At 37.0% G+C, this 26,416-nt stretch overlaps 1 protein-coding gene across 1 annotated transcript in view; it reads left to right on the top strand.

The window, feature by feature from the left end:
* Positions 1–22,075, top strand: part of RAB27B (RAB27B, member RAS oncogene family) — a 52,612-nt gene extending 30,537 nt beyond the window's left edge. Inside the window, exons 2-6 of the mRNA XM_039255260.1 lie at positions 10,678–10,849; positions 12,467–12,552; positions 17,070–17,173; positions 19,915–20,038; positions 20,975–22,075. Coding sequence (XP_039111191.1) covers positions 10,697–10,849; positions 12,467–12,552; positions 17,070–17,173; positions 19,915–20,038; positions 20,975–21,164 — 657 coding nt within the window. The 5' untranslated portion in view covers positions 10,678–10,696 and the 3' untranslated portion in view covers positions 21,165–22,075. The remainder of the gene's footprint in view (positions 1–10,677; positions 10,850–12,466; positions 12,553–17,069; positions 17,174–19,914; positions 20,039–20,974) is intronic.
* Positions 22,076–26,416: the final 4,341 nt, after the last annotated feature.

Here is a 26,416-nt window from a genome sequence, read left to right as displayed (position 1 = left end):
TCCCACATCAAAGTCCACCACATCTCTCCTCCATGAAGCCCTCCTGGTTATTTCTGTCCCCACTCCTGGATCTGTTTATGAATTTTTCTTTTTTTCCAAATTTTTATTTAAATTCCTGTTAGTTAACATACAGTATAATATTAGCTTCAAGTGTGGAATTTGATGATTCATCACTTACATACAACACCCAGTGCTCATCCAAAGTGCCCTCCTTAATCCCCATCATCTATTTCACCCATCCCCCACCCACTTCCCCTCTAGTAACCCTCATTTGTTCTCTATACTTAAGAGTCTCTTTCTTGATTTGCCTCTCTTTTTTACTCTCTCTGTTCATTTGTTTTGTTTCCTAAATTCCACATATCAGTGAAATCATATGGTATTTGTCTTTCTCTGACTGACTTATTTTGCTTAGCATAGTACAGTCTAGCTCCATCCATTCATTGCAAATGGTAAGATTTCCTTCTTTTGATGGCTCAGTAATATTCCATTTATTCCATTGTGTGTGTGAATGTACACACACACACACACACACACACACCATGTCATCTTTATCCATTCCTCAGTCATTAGACATTTCGGCTCTTTCCATAATTGGGCTATCATAGATAGTGCTGCTATAAACATCGAGGTGCATGTATCCCTTTGAATTGGTATGTTTATATCCACTGGGTAAATACCTAGTAGTGCAATTTCTGGGTCATAGGGTAGTTCTATTTTTAACTTTTTGAGGAAACTGCATACTGTTTTCCAGAGTGGCTGCACCAGTCTGCATTCCTACCAACAGTGTAAGAGTCTTCCTCTTTCTTCGCATCCTTGCCAATACCCATTGTTTCCTGTGTTAATTTTAGTCAGTCGGACAGGTGTGAGGTGATATCTCATTGTAGTTTTGCTTTGTATTTCTCTGATGATGAGTGATGATGAACATCTTTTCATGTGTCTGCTGGCCATCTGGATATCTTCTTTGGAAAAAATGTTTATTCATGTCTTCTGCCCATTTTTTAACTGGATTATTTGTGGGGGGGGGTGCTTTCTGAGTCTTTCACTCTTCTCTGAATACCTTTTAAATTTAGAGACATAGATTTTCTGGTGTAGGGCCCATTTCAAATAATTTACCAGATGAAGAGATTTAACATTTATTTATTTTCTTTCCAACGACATAAGGGTTAAGAACCACATATAATAGCATTCTGTATTTTCTACTCAGCTTTATACACATTGAAGAAATAAAATTCTAATCTAGAAATTTCCATTAACATAACCATGTACATAATATAGGAAGAATCTTTGACACAAATAAGCACTTTCTTTGGACTAATCCCATTCCTTATAGATATAATCTCTTTTTCAGCATTTATTAAGCTCATATAATGCTTCCTGTTAAATATCATTTAAAACAACAACCAACCAACATTCTTTTCCTAAAGAGATCTTGGATTTTTTAATATATTTTTTTTATTTTTGGAATTACATGGTTCTATGAGTTAGCTAGAATTAGGTTTAAGGAGAAAATTGTATTAATAGGGAACTCATTCTTTTTTTATAGATATGTGAGCCCATAGATGCGATCTAACTTGGCTTCCTCACATTTCAGAGATGCAGAATTTGTGGGCAGAAATTTTGATTAGTATTCCCCTTCTCGGATAATGAAGCAAAGCAGTATAAGTTTGGCAAGACTTCAAATCAGCAGCCAGCTGGAAAATGATCACAATTTTGCAAGATTATTAGGCCAATGTCTGAAAACTTAGGAAAACATCTTATTAAATGCTCATCTCTTTAGCTTAAAACCATATCTTTTTTCCATGTGGAAACCTTGAGAGCTGAAGCTTTAATTTACATATATACACTCAATATTTTCCATATGTCACATAACAGAGATAGATTGACTGCTCTCATAGAGGATGGCATGCCCTTGTCGTAATGAGGGAAAGCAACTGTCCGGTGGCTGGAGCTGGTGGGTCCGTTGAGGCAGGAACCTATGGTGGGAAAGGAACCATCTTATCAACCAGCCACTGTCTTAGAAGATGATATGCCTCATAAATGTGGTCCACTCTATTCTCCTGTTAGCTATATTATGAAACTAGGGGTTATGTGCGCCGTTCAAATTAGGAGTCATTCACTGGCAGTGAGGAGTCTCTGTGCTAAAAGGTGGCGTGGTGGTTCTCAAACTTGACTGTACATTGGAATCATCTGGAAAGCGTTAAAAAAATATGAATGCTTTTGTGTCACCATCAAAAGTCAGATTTATGTGATACAGGGCATGGTGTGGGCATCAGGGAGTTTTAAAAGCAGCCAAGTTTGAGAACCACTAAGTTGGAAAACCCATTTTCGGTTCTTGCTGACTGGCTTCAGGGAAGATGTCCGCCTCTGTTTGTACACTTCCTAATGTGCTGCATCGCCTCAAAGGATTTTCCCAGTCCTGGAAGAGATATAGGTCAAAGATTCTTTCCATGAAAAGTCTTCACTGAATGTCAAGGAATTTACGTTTCTTTTTCTTGCTCCCTAGTTAACGTCCTGGGCGAAAGGACCCACAAAAGCCTTTTTATTTATTTTTTTTTAAGTAGGACTCTCGAATAAAAAGTAAGCCATATAGCTCCCTTATGAAGACAAACATAAAACCTTTCCAGGTCAAGAACTTAATCTTTGGAAAAATTCTTAAAGCTTAATTTACTTAATTCAAACATGTATGCAATGTCTTCAGTGTATAGAGTATATGTGTTTCCAGTGAGTAAATAATGTGTTGAGGACTACTCCTAATTGTCAAGGAAACAAAGTTTACAAGATGTGAGGGAACTAAATGACATGTAGCTGGAAAAGCATGGTAAGGGCACTGTAATAGTGTGTCAGCAGAAGGAATCCACTAGCTATGTGCCAAGCTTTGCAGATGGCTATCAGCAAGAGGAAATTGCTCTCAACTGTAACAAGATCAAATCAGATAGACTGACTCTTTTCTTGACCAAGGGGTTTCTCTACTCTAGAATGAGTTGCTGAAGGGGGGTAAGAGTCTCAGACTCTTGGAGTAGTTTCCTGTAGGTATACCTCAAGGTGAAAAAAGAGGGAGAAAAACAGTTGCCAAATCTGGCTGCTCTTCTATCGTACTTTAGTGGAACAGGTAAACCCTGAGCACCAGGAACATTGGGACCCACTGGATTTTCTGTACACTCAACTTCGGTTCCAGTGCTAGTTTACAGGCTCCTGACAACCAGTCTACCCTGCTGTGCCCCACTGATTATCATTCAGTTACTCATTCTGGATTTGTGAGCACATCTGCTCAGTAGATTGGCTATCAGGACCCTGTCAAATAAGGAATATTTTTCTAAATATGAAATTACTGTAAATGTGAGACTTAGGCTCATAGAGTGTGTATCAGGCCCTTTCCATTCAGGAAGGTATCATGATCTGAATACACATGATTCTTACTAGTAAGTGACTTCATTGTAAACAAGTAGTAATTAACACCTAGCTAGTAGAGCTCAGCTAAGAAAGTTATTGTTAAAATAAGTTTAAATTAAATTAATTTTATGCAAAATAAATACATTTAAATGGATTTTAAAATAAATTTAATAAAATTAATTAAATTAGTTTAAAAAATTTCTTAGAGAGCATGCAAGTGGGGAATAGGGGCAGAGAGAGAGAGAGAGAGAGAGAGAGAGAGAATATTAAGCAGGCTACAAGCTCAATGCAGAGCCCAATGCAAGGCTTGATCCCATGATCCTGGGATCACAGCCTGAGCCAAAATCAATAGTTGGATGCTCAACGAATAGAGCCACCCAGGTACCCCAATTTAAATTGACATTTGTAAATTAAAATATGATATTCTTACTTTGCTGGGCTTTCAAAACAACTCATCCGATTATAATTCATATATCTACCCTTTCAAAGTATACAACTCAATGGTTTCTAGTACATTCACAAAGATGTGCTACCATTATTACCTAAATCCAGAACATTTTCATTATCCCTTCCAAAAAGCCTCTTTCTCCTCACCAGTCACTCTCCATCCTTCCTCTCTGTATCCCCTGGCAAACACTAACTTATATTCTGTCTCCATGAGTTTGCCTATCCCGGACATTACATATATATTGAATCACAGATTATGTGACCTTTTACATCTGGCTTCTTCCATCTAGCACATTGTCAAGGTTCATCCATGTCGTAGCATATGTCCTTTTTGTGGCTGAGTAATAGTCCACTGGGTGGCCATGCCACATTTTATTTATGCATTTGCCCATTAATGGACATTTGGGTTGTTTCCAGTTTGGAACTATTATGAGCATTTGTGTATAAGTTTTGTGTGGATATCTGTTTGCATTTCTTTTGTGTATAGACTTAAGAATATTGGTAATTTATAAGCTGGCTGATGTACACTACTATTCCCTCAAGTTGTATATATGTTTGAAATTCCTTATAATAAAAAGTAAAGAAAATAAAAGGGAAAAACCCTCACACAGTTTCAAAATTTCCCACAAAGTGAAGCCAAAGGGTGAAAAATGTGACTTTTGAGAAAAAAAAAAAACATTTAGACAAATAAAATATTCATTGCCTTAGAAGTGAGTTTAATATGTGAGAATAATAAAGAATGTGAGACTAATACATCAGTAGAGGCAAATTAAGTTAAAGTTGACTTGTGTTAGAATTTTTATCTCTTATTTTCAGGGTAAGTAAACTGAACTTCAGAGTTCAATAGCTTCTTGGTTTATCTCTATTTCATTGGATCCCTTAATCATTGAATGAAACAAAATGGATACTTTTATCTTTTAAAGTAGATATGATTGCTCCAATAAACACATTGTCAGCTTAAGTAAAGGCTGTTTGATGAAGTTGATATTGATTTATATTTATAATTGGGTTTGAATTTTCTATATAGGCTCCACATAGGCTAACTATACATAGTCATTAAGAAGAATCAAAATGAGAATTATAAGACCTTCCTAAAAGAACAAAGTGCTACAGCATATACTAAAGAAAACTTTTTTGTTTTTTTCTTTTAAATTACCCCACCTTTCTTCCCTTCAGAAAATGCATTCTGTTTTACTGATGCACAGAGACTATAGGCCCTTGAGTACCGTCCATGATTTAACTCTAACCTGTAGGATATGAATATGATTACAGGAAGCAGAATTTCAAGGTCAGTCCGTGAGAACCACCCATGGGGTATCACTCATGCAATGAAATTTTTGCTATGAGAATTCCGCATCTCAAGATGTTTCTCCTGGGTCTCAATACAAACCAGCCAAATAAAGATAAATGAGGAAATGTTGAACATCTGTCCATTTTATGTTTGACAGCATTATTTTACTTAAAGCACCTACAAAGTAGTATCGCTGATACTTTGCCTACTATTTTAAGCTTTCCAAAGTATCTTAAGATTGTTAAGTTGGTTTTCATTAACAATAAGTTTAAGTCAAAGGGTCATAGATTGTGATGGTATTTTTAAGATTGTGACATGAAAAAGTAGCAGAGAACACCAAAGCTTGCATGCGTAAGTCTGTCCGTGTGATAGTCACCCATACATCTCTGTAGCATTTGGTAAGCTCCCCTCTAGAGAAAACAGAGTATATCCTCAGTGTCACGTAGACTATCATGCAAGATAAGAGGTGCCAATGGGCGAATGGATGCATTCACAGAGAAGCTCAGTTCTGAGCCGTGACGTATTCAACTGACAAGTTTACACGCTCTCTGCCAAGACAAATCTCACTTCCAAAAATTACAGTCCCTCTGTATTTTCTGTTTTCCTAGATTCTTTGAAACTGCTTCTTTGGAGATGTAATATTCTATTTTGAGAAGGTTTTTGTATGCTTTACAAATTAAAATGGAAAAATCAGCTCAGGAAGCTAGACCCGGAAGGCACCATCGTGGTCATTTAATCTAAATATTCACCTCACGATTGAGGAAGGAAGGAGAATATGTCCTAAACTAGGTGGGACACCACGTCCACCAACTGCTCAAATATTAATTGCATTAATTATGACACTTGCATGGCTCTAACACTAAACACGTATGTATTGAGCTCCTAATACATGCCCACCAGGGTACTGGTCCCTGTGGATCCAGCAGTAGACAAAGGATATTAAGTTCCTGAGAAAATGGAATTTATGTTGAATAAGAATGAGGCATACTGGGGAAGAGGAGGGGAAGAAAGAGAAAAAGAAACTATAAGCAGCCTCATTTGAGATAGTCTAACTCTGTTAATCATGTTCCTGTCAATAACTAGAGAAAAGCCCCTTCCCCCATAGAATGAAAATATTTCTACTTTTTATCACTTTTCATTTCATTTCTTCTACTGGGTTTAGGACGTTCTTGTTGCTCTGCCTCTAGTTCCTTTAGGTGAGCTGTTAGATTTTGGACTTGCGCTTTTTCTAACCTCTTAAAATAGGCCTGGAGAGCAATGTACTTTCCTCTTAGGACTGCCTTTGCCGCATCCCGTAGATTTTGAATTGTTGTGTTTTCATTTTCATTTGTTTCCATATATTTTTAAATTTCATCTCTAATTGCCTGATTGGCCCATTCATTCTTTAGTAGGGTGTTCTTTAACCTCCATGTTTTTGGAGATTTTCCTGACTTCTTCCTGTAATTGATTTCAAGTTTCAAAGCATTATGATCTGACAGTGTGCATGGTATGATCTCCATTCTTTTATATTTATTGAGGGCTGCTTTACGTCCCAGTATGTGATCTATCTTGGAGAATGTGCCATGCGCACTTGAGAAGAAAGTAATTCCTTGGCCTCAGGATATAGAGTTCTAAATATAACTGTCATATCCATCTGGTCCAATGTGTCTTTCAAGTCCATTATTTCTTTAGTGATTTTCTGTCTGGTTGACCTATCCATTGCTGTAAGCGGAGTAGTAAAGTCCCCTGCTATTAGCACATTCTTATCTATAAGCTTGTTTCTGTTTGTGATTAATTGTTGTAAATATTTAGGAGCTCCCATATTCAGTGCGTAGACATTTATGATTGTTAGTTCTTCCTGATGGATGGACCCTGTAATTATTATGTAGTGCCCTTCGTCATCTCTTGTTATTGTATTATAACGAACAAGAGTCTTAGGTTTTCTTGTTAGGAACTGTCATCCCACAAATCGTCTAACTTCTGTGCACGTGACTTCTCATCTGAAAACTGAGGCCTAGACCACAGGATTACTTAGGTTTCCTTCTTCCTCTGAGACTCTTCATTAAGCAGAGCCTCACAAGTGTTTTGAATTACCCTTCCTGCTCTTCCGAGCCCCTTACCTTCCAATGAAGGGCTCTGAGAATGATGCCTCAGTTTCTATATCTGAAAAGACCTTCTGGTTCTTGTGGTATAGCTTGTGACGCAGTGATAATGGTAGAAAGTCCACATATTTCCTGAAGCACAGCAATCTTCCGTTTTTTCTTTCCTTTTAGATCCATAGAACCAAAAACTGACAAGACCATCAATCATTGTGCAGGAGTAAATACTGCTAAACTTGTCAGCTTTTTGATCCTTCCCAGATCATTTTTTTTTTTTAGCTCAGTTCTTGGAAAAGGAAACCTTGCCAAGGCTTTAATTTTCCTTTGTGGTGTCATATTTGCCATGCCAAGGATAGAATATTGAGGTCATATGATTTTAGGACTCAGAAAATCACATGGTAATAAAAGAGGAACCAAACTAAGTAACTATATCTGAGTAGTGATATAAGAATGAGAAATAAAATTCACTTTGGAAAGAACCTTAAGAGGCACACTATCTCATGCCGAGTTTACTTTGTCAGTTTCTTTAACTGGTCTACTGGAGACACTAAATAAAGGTTTTCCATAGGGCCAAGCTTTGCATTCATTTTGGGTGGAATTTTTGTTAAATGCCACAAAGTATGCAACAACCCTTCACTTCCAGAAAAGAGCCAGTGTGGGGCCACCGTGAAATTGATCCATGGTGAGCCAGTTGTTCACTCTGGATTAGAGCCTGGCTGGGAGGCAACTCCAGTATTCCTCCAAGCAAGTTTATGTACCAACAACAGAGAACAAATTGGCTGCAGATCAGGAATATGTGGTAGGTCATGTAGCTGGCTAGTGGTGACAGTCTCATTCTGCAAGTGGAAAGGCATCTCCCATGCAGTGCTCCTGTGTCTTCTTTCCTCATATCTAAGTCCTCCCTTTGTTATAAGATTAAATACAAGTTCATCTTCCTCTACAAATCTTCACAGACCACTTCAGTCCATGAAGATTACTGTTTTGTGTGAATGAAAAACACAACTATTTGACTCATTTATCAATTAAGCAAGTTCCCCATCTTGTAAATTATGTTGTATTTTCTTGCTTCTTTAAGTTTTAGGTGTATACATCCCTTATCAGAAACTAGATTATAAATTACATTGAAAAAATTTTCATCTTTGGGCCTGCTACTATATATTGAATATGTTTAGCTAGATTTGCTCAAGATGTAGCTTTTCTTAACAGTGTCACAGACAATATTACAAAAAACTTAGTTAACTTTAAGCAAAATTTTAAAGTATGCTGATAAATCTTCTTGACTCTATTATTTTCATTTTTCCAGGGAGCCACAGTATCCTCCAACTTTATTTTGCATTTAGGCAGCCAATAGCTTTAACTTCTTCCCCCTAATCAACACATGTGGTCAGGGAAGAATTTAGCTTTGGTCACTTTTATCTCAGTTAGAAAAAACTTAACCTTTCTTTCCCAAGAGAATTAACAATGTCACCCAGTACTACTAGTAAAATGATAGACTTTATCATCCTGCAGAGGAGTTTCACATGAGTAAGTTTGGTAGAGAAAGAGAGAAAAAGGCAGAGAGATGGTGGCATTGATATCCCCAAATGGGGGGAAATTATACTACTCTGGTAGCAATCTCCTCTAGCAACCCATTGGCTCAAAGACTAGAATCGGCAACATCTTCAACTATAAAGTCCTAGTAAGATATTCAGGACCATCCAAACTCGGAACTAATCACTGCTTTAAAGACTGTCATTGAAGACATTTTCCCAAGAAGAATTTCATGTCAATACTTGAGATAACCCATACCCTTTTATTAAGGAAGACTGGTTATTGATAGAAGCTAAGCATTTCTTCCAGAGCAGTGATTATACTTTGTACAGATACTAAGCAAAAGCAACAACAAAAAAAGAGAACATTAATCATCAGCCAACATTCACCGTAAGAGTCCTACTCAGTGAAGAGAGCATATTATAGGGGAGGAGAGCTTTAGCATAAAAATATGTATTGGCAGTTCTCAAAACACTTTAACTCAAAAACAATTCACTAATTAAAGAAACATGCATCCATCATAAATTTGCAGGATTTCGCAGCATTAGGGTTCAAATTTTAGAAAATTCTAATGTAAAAACACTTGCCGATCTTCCAAATGATGTAATGATACTGATTTGCTAAGTACCTAATTATCATCTTCATCATTATTTATCCAAAGATATGAAACCTTTTAGTTTTGATGACTAACTAAAGTGACAGTATAAAAAATAAAGTTTTGTTTGAATTGATGAACATATGCACCATTTTCTTACAGGTAGGAAATGATTAGAATTATCTAGCAATTTTTAGATATGTCTATTGGATAACCTGTTGTTGAAACTTAATTTTAATTGCCCCTGAACTGAAAAGTATGATGTTTTCTGGATCTGTAAAAGTGGGAAAATATTCGTTCATTTCATAATAGGAGAGATACTTTTCTAGGAATGTCTTTGTAGGCCTTTCTCTACATGGGCTCTAATAAACCCATTTCTACAACTCACAAATCAGAAAGTTTTACCAAATAGCGAATCATTTTGCTGACCTCGGAGTGGAAATGTCATTAAGCATTTGGTAGGTGGTAGTGTAATTCAAAGGTATTACCAGTGTAGGTGTTCTTGGCATTGACCCATGGCATCACCTGTAGTATTGTAACAGAAGAAATTAAGACTGAGGCAAAGGGGGTCAGGGCAATGGAAAAAAAATGGCAAATGACATTCCTTCTAGCAGGTGAGATACCAGCAGAATTACCATAGTTATGCTTCTTACTAGATTTCTCCTTTTTCAGGGTCTGGAAAACAGTCAGCAGATTTGCCAAATACAGCAGATTTGCCATTGGAGAACAGAGGCTTTGCTATTTCAAAACAGAAGATTGTTAGACACTGCTTTTGAAATGATTTCAAATCAATGTTTTTAAAGGTTGTCATCTCAGTTGTTAAATTTTTTAAATTAAAAAGGAATATTTTGTATGCACATAATAGAAAGCTCATTATGCATGATTAGATGCAAAATGTTCCCCTAGGCTTTTCTCTTCCACTACCCATGTATGATTTCAATCTCTCCCTAGCCTACCTGCATCATCTTGGGCAGGCTTTTCTGTTTCCTGTGACCTTCTTCTCTTCCTAGCACCATACTCCTGATCCCAAAGGGCACTGGCTCTAAAACAAAGGCTGTGGCTCTTTAAGTTGTACTCTTGCTGGGGCAGGGGCTACTGTGGGTACCCTATAATCACATAGCTTTTTGTTCGATATTAACCGACATGATGTAAAAACATTTGTACTGAGTGAGATGGTAGATGTGCTTTTTCTTCCGAAGCTGCTCTGTACAAGTCCAATCAGAATCTGGCAGAAGGGAAATATTCAACTATTTTAAGCTTGAAACGTAAATTTATGTTGTGTTTTGAAGGAAGGCAAAGGGGAACCAATTCTTATCATAACCTACTATTTTTCCTCTCCTACGCAGGCCCACCAAGTCCATCACTATGACCGATGGGGACTATGACTATCTGATCAAACTCCTGGCCCTTGGAGATTCAGGCGTGGGGAAGACGACATTTCTTTATCGATACACAGACAATAAGTTCAATCCCAAGTTTATCACCACAGTAGGAATAGACTTTCGGGAAAAACGTGTGGTGAGTTTTTAACCATACTGTTATGTTAACCTTGTCGTCGACTCCCCGCCCCCATATAAAATAGAACTAAGGAGCTATGTTTACTGCATTGCAAGGAGTCTTTTTTTATTTTTGCAGGAAATTCATAACCTGTCACTGTAATTCAATGTGGAATATTTTTAACTTTGTCAAGCATAAATAACAGTTTGCTAAGAAAAATGTTGAGTGGCACGATGACTTGCCTCCAAAAGTCTACAGGACAAATAAATAGTTTATGGATTTATATGAATTCTCTAGGAATCTTTCAAAACCCAAATCATTCAGGTGGCAAAAACATTCACTCTTGATCTGAGTTAAGCTTCTCAATAAGAACTAGTGTTGCTCATTTCTCCACTCTTAAGAGAGAAGTTAATAAAAGGATGATTGGCAAATAGCTGGAACATGAGCTTTGTAAGTTCCTGCCGCATTTGTATTTATGTGTAGACTCAGCTATCAATCACTAGCTTATTATGAACAGAATGTGAGACCAGTCCATGCTATTTTACAAGATAGGGGAGTTTAAGTGAGAATTACAACTGCTTTCTGCTCCTATGCTAGACGCTAATGACAGGAATAAGGATATTGTGACATGTGAGACATGTAGCATAGACACATAAGCTTAGCCAGATTTACTGCCACCCAAGGTATTTGTGATTGCCAACATGGCTGCTGCGTCCAATTGATGTAACAAGTCTACTCTTTTCTTTGAGAATTGGTGGTGGTGGGGGGGGGGGAGGAAATAGTGGTTGAGAAGTTAAATTCATGGTTCCTTATAAATCTTGTGCCTGATCTGAAAGTCAGTACATTTTAATGCATTCTTAGCAACCTTCTTCTAACCCCTCCAGGATTTTCCTGTGACTTCACCGCTCCCAAATGCCTCCACTCGTCTAGGTAGAAGTCCTTACAGAGTTTTCCCTTTAAACGTTTTTACTAACCCATACTTAGGAGAGCTGGTTAAGTTCTAAAGTTGTTATGCTTTGCTGAAATAAGAAGTCAAAAGGCCATAGTTTTGAAAATTTAAACATTAAGACAAGAGCCTTTGGAAAAATGGCTAGTAAAGGAAGACTTGAAATATCTTGTGTAAACTTATTAAGAAAGCCTGTGCATATTTCATGGGCAGGTCGTTTTAAAAGTCCAAGTCACAGTAAAAGATATTCAGGTATTAGTAAAGCATTTTATTGTTTTAGAAGTGCATTCACATCTACTACTTAGGTTTGTAGGAACTCTGTAAAATAGGAAGAGACTGTGGGTCTCAATTTGCTGTAAGAAAATAAGGTTCAAAGAAGTGAAATGAAGGGTTGATACTTGAACCTAGAACTTGGGTCCTAAATCTAATGTTTGCTGCCTCCATGAGGAAGTGACAGAAGGTGTCTAATTTAAGTTTGCAGTATGCCTAAATTGTGTTGAAAATCATACTTGTACTTGACATTTAAAAGTGAGAGTCTATGTGATACTTCTGGAAAAAAACAGAGCAAATATTTATTCTGCACTCTGAACTTTGATTATAGTAATTGAGAAAAAACATGCTGAGTGAACCCGGAGAATTTAAATGTTGACAAAATCCAAAGGAATATCAACTGATGGAAATTTATCTTTTAGGTTTATAATGCCCAGGGGCCCGACGGATCATCAGGAAAGGCATTTAAGGTGCATCTTCAGCTATGGGACACTGCGGGACAAGAGCGGTAATAGTAAATTACTTTGTTTCTAGCTACAAACAGCTTAGAAAACTTACTTTAAAGTGACTGCCGCACGTGATCTTGAAAGTCAGATGATCTGCAACTCTTCTCCTGGCTTCAAAATAGACATTTATATCAAGAAATAAGAATAAGTTATTTATAGTTCCTTGACCATAGCTAGCGTTGTGCATTTGGTACGATTTCAAAAATCAGATCTTCAAAAATCTCTGAAGATCCTTGTGTTGTCTTTGTACTTTCTAATGGGAAAAAAAAAATCTTCTTTAGCATTTAATTAAGTTAAGATGGGAAATTGACATGAGTAGAAGTGCAACCTGAAGAGGGAATTAAAGAAAGGCGGGTAAGACCTTTCTCATTTCTTTATCCTGTGCCACTTGACTGGCTTAGTTTTCTAAAATTTGGGTCACACCATTGCTCTCTAGCTAGAATATTCTCCTCCCTTCCCACCTTCCCTGATCCTCCCCTTTTACCAGGCCTGGCTCACGTACTACCTCCTTTGGGGGGCCTTTCTAAACACCCACCTGAGACAAACTTCCTCTTGCTCTGAACCCCTACAACACTGATCCTTCTCTCCCTTAAGTTACTCAATTAATTATATACCGCCTTATAGTAAGGTGAATCTTTTATTGATTCACCTGTGACCTTCTCACCCCAACAAAATTGTCAGCACTACCAGGGCAGAGACGTGCTTGGTTTCCTAGCATCTTCTCTGATACAATGTCCAAGGCAAGGCAAGCTCAGTAGACAAGAGTCTTGTTTGCTTAGAGCTGGAGATACTGTTCCGTTATTTGATGAAAATATATTTCTTGGAGATCCAAGCTTTCAGCATGCTAAAGACCACGCGCTAGTGAAGCTTTTCAATATCAGATTAAATAAAAATTGGCAGTGGGTTGTCAGGGAAGATATTTAGTAGGCACATACCTCCAAATCCGGCATCACATGTCTTAGAATGTTTATGCTTGTAAACACTTTAGTTTTTGAAATGCATCCAAAGTGTTCTCGCTTTCAGTGAGTGTAAACGCCAGGAGAGGTGCCGGGCCCTCTCTGTTAGCTCTTTTGACTGTGAATTCCATTTACACACATTCTTCAACATCGCTAGTTCTTCTGAAGTCATTCCTCACAAGAATCTCTGTTCATATGTCAGTTTTGTTGTCACAAAGATGTATGTTTTATAGACCAATTTAATTCATTTTTGAAGAAGTAATATGAGAAAATGTGGTTCCCATATGTCCTCACACATGACATGTCAGCCTAGCGTGATGGTAGGCTTCTCTCCTCTGCCCCCTTAAGGCAGCTGCTCCGTGAGGAAAGTGAGGAATACTAGTGATAGTCTCAGTAACACTGGGGTTATTCATCCCTTGAGAATTTTGCATTCTGTATATGTACAAGGTGTAGCGATGCAATACGATAAACAGTGTCTCACACCTCAACCCTGTGCCTAAAAACATCTGGCAGCATCATCTCTATAAGATAATGCTTATTGATAAAAGCGGTATCCTGGGAACAAGAGAAGATATCATACCCCTTACGTAAACCTCAAGGATAGAGGGCACGGCCTTAGTTCCCAGTGAGGGAGAAAGTAATAATGTAACTCTGGGATCAGTTCCTTTTGTTTGTTTGTTTTGATGTGGTTCTAGCTTTCCCCACCCCACTGACTACTGGACAGAATGAGATTGGTGAGTAAAACTGGAAATCAATTACCCTTCCCCTGGAGGAAACCTGGGAAGAATGGGCATAACAAGGGAGCAGAGTGGTCCAGGATATCAGCCTGTTGCAGAGCAAGAGTGTCCTGTGTTGCGGTGGATGCGAGAATGTTTATCCCAGTGAAATCTGTACCAAAAACATGTTTTAAAATTAACTTCGTCATGTGCTATGGGCGATGAGAGGGAATATCGTACAGTCTTGTCCTTAAATGAGACACACATACACAACTCTCTCTCTCTCAGGAAGAGAACAGAGAGAAGTTGTCTTAGCCACACTATTGTGGTTGAGTAGGAGACAATTCTGTGAATACAAATAGTCCCCAGAAAGAACACTTTCATAAAAGCGCTATATTCCCTGTGAGCTTCCAGAAACTGGTAAGAGTGATTCCACCAGAAAAAAATTGAGGCAAATTTTTGGTATTTCATGGTTTTCATGATTAATGCCTTACCAAAGAAATCAAACTTGGGAATCAATAGTCACTAAATACCTATTCTCCTTTCTTTGGTATTAAAAGAACTGTTCTCTATTGAAATCATTGAAATCTTTTGTAATTTTATATTCTTTGCTATTCTCTTTATTTCTTTTTTTCTCTTCATTTCACAAACATTTCATGAACAAAAACTATGTTCAAGACCATGAAAATGTAATGGATAACAAGTTGGAAATACAACTTCTTTCCTGTTGGGGCTCACAAGTCTAGGGTAGCATTTGAATAGATAAGGAACAATTGCAATGTAGCCTTAGGACAATATCAGGAAAACAAAGGGTGATAAGCAGGTGCATCAAAAGGAGCCTATAACCCAGATGTGGGTGTTAGGAAGGCTGCTTGGGAAAGTGATATTTCCTCTGATAGATAGCTAGATAGCTAACTAGCTAGCTAGCTAGATAATAGATGGATAGATGATAGGTAGATAGATAGATAGATAGATAGATAGATAGATAGAGATAGGTATAGGTATAGATATAGATACAGATATAGATATAGATACACACACACACACACACACACACACACACACACAAACTCATACACAATGTATGAGTGAGTGAGTCTTATCCAGGCTAAACAGGTGGGAGATTGAAGAAGCATTAAGGCAAAGTTACCCACAAAAAGAACAGCATGTGTGAGATCCCAGGGGAGAGAGTGAACTTTCTAAGAACTAAAAGAAGATTGGTATGCCTGTGGGTAGTCAGGAGATGAGGCAGGATAGATGAGCAAGGATCAGTTCCTGCAGAGCCTGACAGCTTATTAAAGAGTTCAGTCATTATCTTAAGAGCAACGCATCATCGTTTAGATGTTTTCAGCAGAGGATTTATATAACCAGGGGGAAGTAGCCCTGGTATTTAACCTCCATGACGGGGAGGGTCCCAAACAAAACTGGAGACAAGAAGTCTGTTAAGAAGGCTGTTGAAGTTATTCAGGGGAAAGATAATAGGTTCAAAAATAAAGCAGATGGATGGAAATGAGAAGGTTAGGAGATGCTTGGTGATTGTATATAGTAGGTGAAGGAGAAAGAAGAGCTGTGGCATCACTGAGGATGATGATGCATTGACAGAAGAAGAAATTAGGAAGAGGGGCCCATTTGGGTTTAGACATGGGAAGTTAGAGTTGCCTCAGTTTCCTCCAACTGGAAAATTCCATACAACAGGTAATTGGGTGTGCAGCATGAAGGACAGGACAAATCTAGACCTATTCATTTGGGGTCCAACACATAGGTGATAATTGAACCAGGGAAATGGAAGAGATTACTTAGTGAGTGTAAGTAATGCAGAAGGGGGTTAAGAATAAGACTCCAGGGAAACCAAGAATCCACAAATAGGCTAACATAGGAGTCCAAAACTTAGGAGGACACTTAGGATAGGAAGTAGTATTCTGTATTTCAAAGTTCTGTGCCTTTCTAAATACCCATTTCCAAATTCAATTCTGTATCAGTATAGCCCAGACCTTCTCTGATCCCTCTGTGTGGTCTCTGTTTTGCCCATTTTTAACACTGAAGTAGAGCTAAGCACACCTTCAGTTTCACTGAAGATTTTGGGGTGCAGGAGGTAGGAGCAGAGGAGAAAGTCTTTACACTGTACATGACAGAATATATTCTTCAAAATCCTCTATTAGAGATGAGTGTTCTTGCTTTCTGTCTCCACCTACTGTTTCTCTGACCTTGCTTTGCTTCCCCTAATCATCTTCCTCTTTCTCCTTTTTTCAGTGTTTTTTTCCCTCTTTCTCAGGAGACATGGATGCCAGACTCAAATTCAGCTCTACCCCCAGAATGCTTCTAAAAGAGTTTTCTCACCAATATTGTTTTTTCTCTGCAAAAGAACCCCGTCTCCAGCTGCTAACAAGTTGTGGTTTTCTGCATGTAATCATAGGCATTCATTTTTAGGTTACCGAGTGCCAAGCGTTCTTCTAGGCACAGACAAGGGAGATTGAAAAGTTTAAGTTAAAGTCCCCATTTGAAAGTGGCTTCCATTTTAGCTGTAGACCACAATATATCCATGAGCCAATAAGGGGCCTAACAAATCCAAGGGCTGTGTAAGCCAGTGTGTGATTGAATGTTACAAACTCTGTGTATATAAGTGCTCTAAACCATAAAGCCAGGATGTGGTCCTAAAAAATGTCTACAGCTAGAGGTCCTCCCCTGACCCTTTAGCATTCTTCCTACCCACTTTCTCATTCTGTAGAAGAATCCATGAGGGTTGCCATGGAGATTTCACATTTCAAAGTAAACTAGTGTTGTGTGTGTTGTCATTGTAGTATGTTTGTGGGCTAACTTCCAGGACTATCCACTGTGTTTTCTTGGCAGATTCCGGAGCCTCACCACTGCATTTTTCAGAGATGCCATGGGCTTCTTATTAATGTTTGACCTCACCAGTCAACAGAGTTTCTTAAATGTCAGAAACTGGATGAGTAAGTGGGATTAACTAACTTGCATTGGCCACATTGGGCCTCAACTTCTTTGCTTCACAACATGAAACCAGATTGGGTTAACTTTGATTAGCTTTGAGAATTCATGGGTTTAGCATTTCCTGTTTCACCTTCAAAGTGATGGCCTTAATGTGGTTCACCTAAGGTGACTTGGAATTGTATCTTAGAAGAAGCCTATGTAGCTCCATCACCACCTATATTCAAAGTCATTATAATTGCAATGGAAAGGCTATTAATTCCACTTATCCAATAAGCCTTAAAAGATTTCTTACAACTATGTGAGCTGCCACATCTAACCTGGAAAGGAGACAGGGAAAAGCAGCAGTGTTTTCTGAGAGGGTTCACTGACACCTAAAAATGTGTGCCCTTGCGCATGGGTTAACTGAGGGATTAATTAACCAATGGATTAATTTGGTGAGAAACTCCTCAAGAGCAGACCAGCCATGTGAAGATAAGGTACAGTGTGTCAGTCATCTCACATGGAAATTGTACATTTTTGGAAAAAACGTTTAAATGTAAAGGGGCCTTGAATAGAAAAATGCATACAAGTTAGATATAACATTGAGTTTAAAGTAGCCTAAATAGTTACTAAAGACAGATGGACATATGTCAGCCCAGGGTAGTAGCATTTGATTTCCTTTTTAAAAAATTGATATAGCATTAAAGAGAACATTTCGTTTGCATTTTTATTACAAATATGAGTTTTGTTCCTAATGGGGTATACAAGCTATCCTATGGGACCAGTGAATCATCATTTCTAGATTTGTAGGGGACGTCTATGGCCAGGGTGATTTTTTTTTTTTTTTTTTTAAATAAATGGATCATGTTATTTCCCTGCTCAAAGTCCTTCTGGGACCTCCCAAATTACTTAGAATAAAATCCAGAGTCCTTCACTCACCTGCAAGGCCATGGACATAAGGCCTTGGATTCCTGTGTAATTAACTCTTATTCTGCCCCAGCTCGCTGGCCTCCAGCCAAATGTCTCTCCGGCTGAAGGAGACAAAAGGCATATTCCTACCTGTGGCTTTTGAACTTTCTGATTTTTTCTGCCTTGATTTCTCAGCTCCCTTTTATGGAGTGAACTAGCTCTCTTCTCTTGTTTAAGGTTTTGTTCAAACCCAATTTATCCCCTGGAGGAAGCCTTCCCTGACCACCCGTCTAAACTAGTACTCTTCCTTACTTTGTATCTCCCCAATGCACTTTATATTTCCTTCTGTCATTGCCACCACCTGACATTATAGTATGTATTTCTTTGTTTACTAATCCTTTTGACTCTCTGCCACTAGAATGGGAGCTCTATAAAAGTGCAGACTTTGTCTGCTTTGTTCCATTACAAGAGTCCAAAGCCTGGATTAGTGTCTGGCACAAAATAGTGCTCAAAAAATATCTATTTACTCTTATTACATATTATTTATAATTAATATATATAATTGCGTTAAATGCAAGTTTGATAATGCACTTGCTACCATGGGGAAAAATACCAACAAATTCTGACTTCCTTAATTGCTTTTCCAATTCAGTGTTTATCCTAGGATCTATCTCTATTTCCTTTTATTATTGTATTTTTTATCCAAATTTTGGTGGGATTATTAGATTCTCAGGAGATAAATAATAAGATTATTAGATATTTTTCAGAGAATGACTTATTCATCCTTTTTCAAGGCAGATAAAATTCTTCCTTATTTAAAAAAAATTCCTGAAGGATACTGTTGAGATTTAAGATAATTCATTGGCATGTCTCATAACATTTTAATTTTTAACACTCAAGTAATTAGTGTTATAGGGTAATCCTTGTCTTTTCCCTTAGCAAAGTTTCATAAGCAGCCCTTGAGATAGAAATTACAGTCATCTCTGTAATTTCAAAAGCACAGGTTGATAGATTTCTTATCATTTCCTTCCTTCTTTCCTTCCTTGTTCCCTCCCTCCTTCCCCCAACCCTCTTCCAGTCTATCCTTTATTCCTTCCGTTCTTTCTTCTCTCTTTTGAACAGTGTACCCTGGAGAAAAGAGAAAAACCTGTCTTAAAATTATTTCTACATGAACTTGTGGCGGTTCAGAAATGTTCTGTTCTTATAGATCATCACCTTGGACTTCAGGAGATAGAAATGTAGCAGCAGTCTCTTAAAGGAAAGAGCAAACTTACACATTTAAAAATCCTGTTTGGGGGTGCCTGGGTGGCTTAGTCAACTAAGTGTCTGATTCTTGATCTGGGCTCAAGTCATAATCTCACTGTTTTTGTGAGATCTAGCCCCACATCAGGCTCTGCAATATCAGCATGAAGCCTGCTTGCAATTCTCTCCCTCTTTCTCTGTTCCTTCCTACTACCCCCCCCAAAATAAATAAATAAACTTAAAAAAAATATGTTCTGTAATCTCTACTTTTATTTGAGGAACAAATAATATGAAGTGGTATGTCCCTTTCCCCAGATGCAGAAGAGCACTGATATGTGATCCATATAGGTGGGTCATATAAATTATTATTATGTTCACATTCTGCAATCTGTGAGACATTATCTTCATTCATTTTACCAATGAGGAGGCTGCAGTTTGGAAGAGTGGAGTGACTTGGCTAATATAACATAACTAGTAGGCAGCCAAGCTGGAGGTGAACAATTAGATTAGGAATATGAAATATGAAAAAAAAAAAGGAATTTGAAGTATGAGCAGTCATTAGACATCACTTGTTTATAACTAACGTGCTGGGTCCATCTGCTTTCTTCCTAAGGCCAACTGCAAGCAAATGCTTATTGTGAAAATCCAGATATAGTATTAATTGGCAACAAGGCAGACCTACCAGAGCAGAGGGAAGTCAATGAAAGGCAAGCCAGGGACCTGGCTGACAAATACGGGTGAGTCATTTACGTGACTGAATGAATGTAATGTAATGAATGAAGTAATGAAATTATTATGTGCTAACTGTCCCTAGACTTTAACTCATTTAACCCTTCCTAACCATATGTAGAAGATCTAGAGTCATCCCATTTTATATACAAAGAATTGAGGCATGGAATCGATGAAGGATTAAGTAACCAATGGAAGATCCTGTAGTTGTTAAGTAGCAGAACTTGCATTCAACCGAGGCAACCTGAGATCAGAGCTCATGATCTTCAACACCATATTCTACTGCCTTTCAACAAATAGCTGTAAAACTCTCAGAAATAATACCTAACGTGGACATAATATTGCCATCCTCATCCAAGCTGAGCTTAAATGGCAGATTAAAAAAATGTTAAATAACCCTCTGTAATTATAAATTGAGTTCCAACACAGACTTTAAATTTAAAACAGTTTCATCCTATCTGCCAATATTTTACTGAAGAATTCTCCTGAGAGCTTTGAAAATGTGTCTTCTTGAAACTTTTGATTCCAAATAAATATAGACTCTTTGCTTACATGTATATCCTATTCAGTGCCTGCTTAATTTCTAAGTCATATTTCCAGATAATTGATTAAAAGGGAAATGATATTTTAATGGTAATATTTATCACTAGTTGAGGTATCTCTACCCTCTTAATTTTTTTGAAACAGTGGTAATACCTTAGCTTCAAATCCCTGAGTACCTACTGTATCCATTTCCTTGTCCACAACATTGGTGATACCCGTAGGGAAAAGCAGCCCTTTTACTAACTGAGAAAAGAATGATTTTCAACTCAGCTGGCAAAATCATGATTATTACACAATCTTTCAGCCAGCCATGGTTTTTGCATGTGTGACTCATTTGTACATCTTGTTGTATCTTTTCTGATTTCTTCTCTCAAAAATATTTGTCGTCTCTTCCGTTCAAGTATACCCTATTTTGAAACAAGTGCAGCGACTGGCCAGAATGTGGAGAAAGCTGTGGAAACCCTTCTGGACTTAATAATGAAGCGAATGGAACAGTGTGTAGAGAAGACACAGGTTCCCGACACTGTCAACGGTGGAAACTCTGGAAAGCTAAATGGGGAGAAACCAGCAGAGAAGAAATGTGGCTGCTAGTCTCTGCATAGGAACTGATCATCAAAACCCCCATATTACTTCCCCAAACAGCAACAAACCACAAAATTGTTGTTGAGTAGACCACGCATAATGACATATCTTGCTTTTCTGCCAGAAAAATCTATTTTAAGAAACCAGAATAGTCAACAGTGTTCAAAAGAATTGACCAGTTGTCTCTGAGACCCCTCCAAACAAGATCAGAGATTTCTTTATGTGGTCTCACTATCATGGATGCTCAATTTGTGTTATTTTTTTTACAAAGATGAGTATATAAGAAAGTATTCAAGATGATTATTGGTTTTAAATCAGAGCAAAAATTACCATGTCACATGGAGGAAAGGGATAGTCCACTAGAGGGAAAATATAGAAAGACAGTTTTTTTCTTAAAGATTAGATTTACTTCTTATAGAATTTTTGTCCTTTTAGCTTTGCATTGGGGGGACATATTAGCTAACAATGGGTACACAATAAAGAAATCTAAATCAATCGTTAAGAATGTCATGGCTATATACACCCAATAAGCTGTCCTAGGATGGCTTACTTGCTGATAAGGTTATGAGAGTGTGAGAGTCAGACTTCTGCTAAAATATGGGATATTGTATATTAATGTCCTTTTTATATTCTTAATAAGTGGCAAATTGACAAGAACAGGACTGTGAGTGACAAAGTACAAAAGAAATGCCCTGGGAGAAAAATGAAAGTGTGGAAAAACAGCATTTGGACCAATGAAATTAAATGTGTCTGTTACAGATGGCTGGAAGAGTCATTTAGCCAAATTTCACCCAACCAATTAGAAGTTGACATTATCGGTTGGGATTAAGAGAATCTCCAGAGGTTTCCTGTTCAAACAAAATTTTGGCAATTGATTCGTTGTTCAGTCTCACATTTCATTTTTCTTAGCATATGGTCACAAGGAGAAATTAAAGGTTGCCATTATTAAATATTTCTTTTAAAATGCAGTAAAAAAAACTATTTAGCCTTGTTTTTTTAGATAAAATATGTCAGTAATATGAAAACAAAAAGTGATAATAATTGTGGGTTCCTTTTTCATTTACAAAAGCAATGGAAACTCGGAATCACATTTCTACCCTCCACAGCCACTCCTGGTTTTGAATCAATTGTAAAAATACAGGTATGTCATTTTGTAGATCAACAATTTCAGAATGATGGATTGATTTTATGGTCTCTCTGAATTTTCATGTCATTCGTCACATAAAAATTGATGATGCCTCATGCCATAAAACAATATATTTAACATTTGTTTACATGTTGCCACAGGCAAAATACCCACCCTCGAGGTATATTTGGGGGTAGGGTTGGAGTGGAGCTGTATCTTACCTCTAAAAAGTTGGTTAATCATTTTATTTTTTCACATAAAACTGCCTTTTTAAGAAAAGTCATCACAAACATATTTTCCATTGGTCTATTCTTATTATTGTGTCTAAATTGATATTACACTGTTTTTTACCTTTGTTTCTGATAAGCCTAAGGAACTCCTATTAAACTATTATTTAAATATTCGTCAGTTTTACCAATAACAAAGGCATCATGCTTCAAATTTTCTCTTTTGATCATGAGTATATAATTTTGATAGGATGGTTCCTCTTCCTATAAAATTGGCCAATTAAATTTCATTTTGCCATATTCTGTGTATATTTTTAAATTACAAACATTAGAAATCCTAAATCCCAGTCTCCCATTCTCCCCTTGAGCCTCTCTCTCTACAGTCTACATCTGGTTTTGAATCAGTTTTAGGAACACAGACCCAAAGGATTGTCTAAAATGTTCGTGCAAAATTCTCAGTGTTAATTGCTCAGTGCCTCTGACTTCTGTAGTGTAAGGACAGCTTCTAAGATCCATCATGCTTGGGTGTTCCCTCCAATGGTGTTTTTCTCTACCATGCTCTTTGTGACCTCAGTGCCTGAGCCATGGGGATAGAAAGCCTTTAGCTAAGGTCCAAAATGTTTTAACTGAAAGTAAAGTGAGCAGAAACAATATAATCCTTGCTGTGGCAAAATCTGATAAACTTCTATGGTCATTTTATTAACTCTTCTTTGAATTCAAATTGGGATGTCCCCTGCAATTCCATAATAGGGAATACTTAGTCTTTATGAAATCCTACAGGTATTCTGTTTTGGATTTTTTTTTCGGTATCTGTTCTTTTTCCAGTTATAGGATTGACTTACTTTTGCCAAGATTCTGTCATTGTCAGTTATTTAACAAGAATTTCTTCAGAGTCTATTTTAAGATAATTATTTAATAGCCGTAGCATGAAGCAGAGGGTGATGATGCCCATAATTATAGAACTATGCCTGTAAAAATAAAAATTATTGGGTAACATTCTCAAGAGGAATGACATTTAAAGAAGACAAGAAAATTAATTTAAACTAGTATTCTACTTATAAATAAGTACTTGTTCTAAAAAAATATTTTTTTTCTGTCAAGTTTGACATCTGGTCCCAAATTCTATGTCACCATTACTGGAAATAATTATTATTTCTGAATTAATAATATTAATTATTTCAGAATTAATAGTTATGTATAATTCATTTTCTAATGTCAAATTGATTTGAAATTGCTTGATAGTTTACAGACTGCTTTAAAGAATTGCATACCTCCTTTAACCCAAAACAGCATGTATTTTTAGCCAAGATGTATCCTGTTTTTGGTATCTCCCGAATGCTTTGGTTAACCCCCATACTGTATTTTGGGGAAATATTTAAAATGTATATGAAACTCCTATCTGATATAGAAATCATTTCTAGAGTGCTTACACTAGTTTGATGTTTACATTGCTCTAACACAGTGCCTCGAATACCTCTGTAACCAAATTTGTCTCCAACCACATAGCTCATTTCCTATTATGTCATAATAGAAGAGGGCCTCACAGAGACACTAATAGAGGGAAAGGTATTCTGGTACCTTCAGCCAAGGGTACAGGATGTTACTGGAATCTGGAGATGATTACCACCATCCTCTTCTCCTAAGCTTCTCCTGGAAAGGGCATTGCTTGAGATTCAACTGTAGGTACAAGATTACCTTCTAATACAAAAAAAGAAAAATCCTTTGAAAGAAGTATCAAAAAATAGCTGAGAAAACACGGTTGTTTTGGTGTGATGGGGATCACAAGTCATAAAATGGTAGAGAAAATGCGAAATGCTAGGAATTGAGCTTGTGGGTCTCTACATAAGTTTCAGAATTCTTGCAACCATTCTAGTGATTTGCTATCGTTTCCATATTATCGGCTATACACTGCAAAAAATTCAAAACCAGCATTTTCTAAAGTAAAGTAAATATTTCATCTGTTGTTCTTAACCAGATGGGCCAGTCCAGTCCATGTATTGGTGGATGTCTTTGTTATGCTTCTAGTGTAAGTTATTCCCTGCCAACCTGTACAGATAAAATAAAATAAACGGGGTAAGAGTTTTAATCAGACCTTTCTGGTCTCCATTGTAATACAGAGAAGTTGACTTTAGAGAAGTACATGACTACATTAAAAATAATTTAAAAACAGCCAAAATATCCTATAAACTGTAAGTTGAATCCATTGGAAATCACCAAGTTTGATGAAGCTCATCCATATACTTCTCAGCTGGAAAGAGAAGCAATATGTGTAATAGTGAATAACTAGGTATAGTAGAACTTGGAAACTGTGTCCATGACACAAAATTATTCCCTGCTCTGTAACTCTGTTTGCTTTTAAAAAGGTTACATATGTTTCCCTCAGTGTGTATTATACTAAAACCCTGAGGGAAAATTCTCATCCATAAAGAATGTTGGGGTTATAATCTCAAATTCAAACTCTAAAGAGATAATATTGATATTTCTGGTTTCCTAAGAGAATTAACTCTTTAAAAGAGAGATCTGAGAGCTGATATTAGGCAAAGGGATGGAAAAATTGTCTTTCACCCTGTACCACCAAGCTTTAAAACAGTAAAAGAAGGCTAGTGCCTATGAATATTTTAAGGGAAAACTTTATTATTTTTAAAGATGCCAAGATGCTTGAAAAAGTTGTCAGAGAATTCACCACAAACTATATTTGCTTCTTGATATTCGACCAATATGATATAAACTTGTTTCCGGGGAGAGTGCTGAGCTCTTAAACATGGAAAGTAGAAATAGAGCATTATCTGAGATGAGTGTTGTCTCAATGCTTTATAAACCTATGAAGATATTTGTCTCAAAAGAGAACTGATCAAAAACATTGTTAGAAATCTAGGGAATGTTATACATTTGCTGCCTTAGAATTCTTGGGTGAAGACCCAACCATGATGACATTGTTGAAGAAGGGCTGTAAAGAGAGATTAGAATTAAATGTTATCTGAATAGTGTTCTTAAACATTGAAGAACACAGAGAAGGCCATACTTTGAGTCTGATTTTTAGGTAGAAAACAAAAGGAGAATTAGTAACAGGAAGAGTTTTTATAACTAGATCCATGGCAAATATTTATCCATCCCTTTATCTATCAAGTAGAAGTTTATGCCCTTAGAACTAAGCTAATAAACACATTTAAACACCAAATGTTTCATTAGTGCCAGGAAAATGTGTGAAACTTTGAAACATTTTGTTTGCTCTATTTGAACTTAATTTTCTCATAAGTTGCATTTTGATTAATTTTTTCCAGGAGTAGAATCACAAAGATGCTTCTCTGCAGGTCTCCTTTTACCAACAGTGTATGGTTGAGATATTTTCTAGCCTCATATATAGATAGAACAAAAAGACAAGCAAAAAATATTAGTAACAGAATGGTGGGAATTATTTAAAAGGCTGTCAGCTTTTGAAGAAAAAAATATACAAAGAAATCATCTTTGAATTGAGTCAATCAAACTTGTTTCATGGCTCCTTTTCTTTCCAACAGGTTGTGGAAATCATGGCTAATATCCCTCAGCTAACTTCAGTCTTTAAGAATCATTAGCAAATTTTGTAGAAGCAGGCATGTCTGTCTTTAATCTAATGGATCCTTTATTTAACCAAAGGCTCTTGTCTTTATATCTGTTGGAACATCAAAATAGTGTCTGTCCCTAGTAAACATTTTCTTATAATTTTATGTTCTCCAGGTTATTTTTTTAAATCCTCTTTGAGAGGAAACGTAATATTGTAGAAAGGAGAGTGGTCAGAAAGAACAATTTGGGGCTCATGAGTATGCCATTAAATATCTTAGTGGCTTCTTCTCATATGGAACTTCTACGCCTTGTGTGCCTCATAGAATTTGTGTCAGTCTCAAAGGAAAATATATCTAAGAAATTGGTTT

This window comes from Hyaena hyaena, unplaced genomic scaffold, assembly GCF_003009895.1.
Source record: "Hyaena hyaena isolate Hyena2069 unplaced genomic scaffold, ASM300989v1 scaffold_523, whole genome shotgun sequence".
Lineage (NCBI taxonomy): Eukaryota > Metazoa > Chordata > Mammalia > Carnivora > Hyaenidae > Hyaena > Hyaena hyaena.
This window is presented reverse-complemented; position numbering and strand designations above follow the sequence as displayed.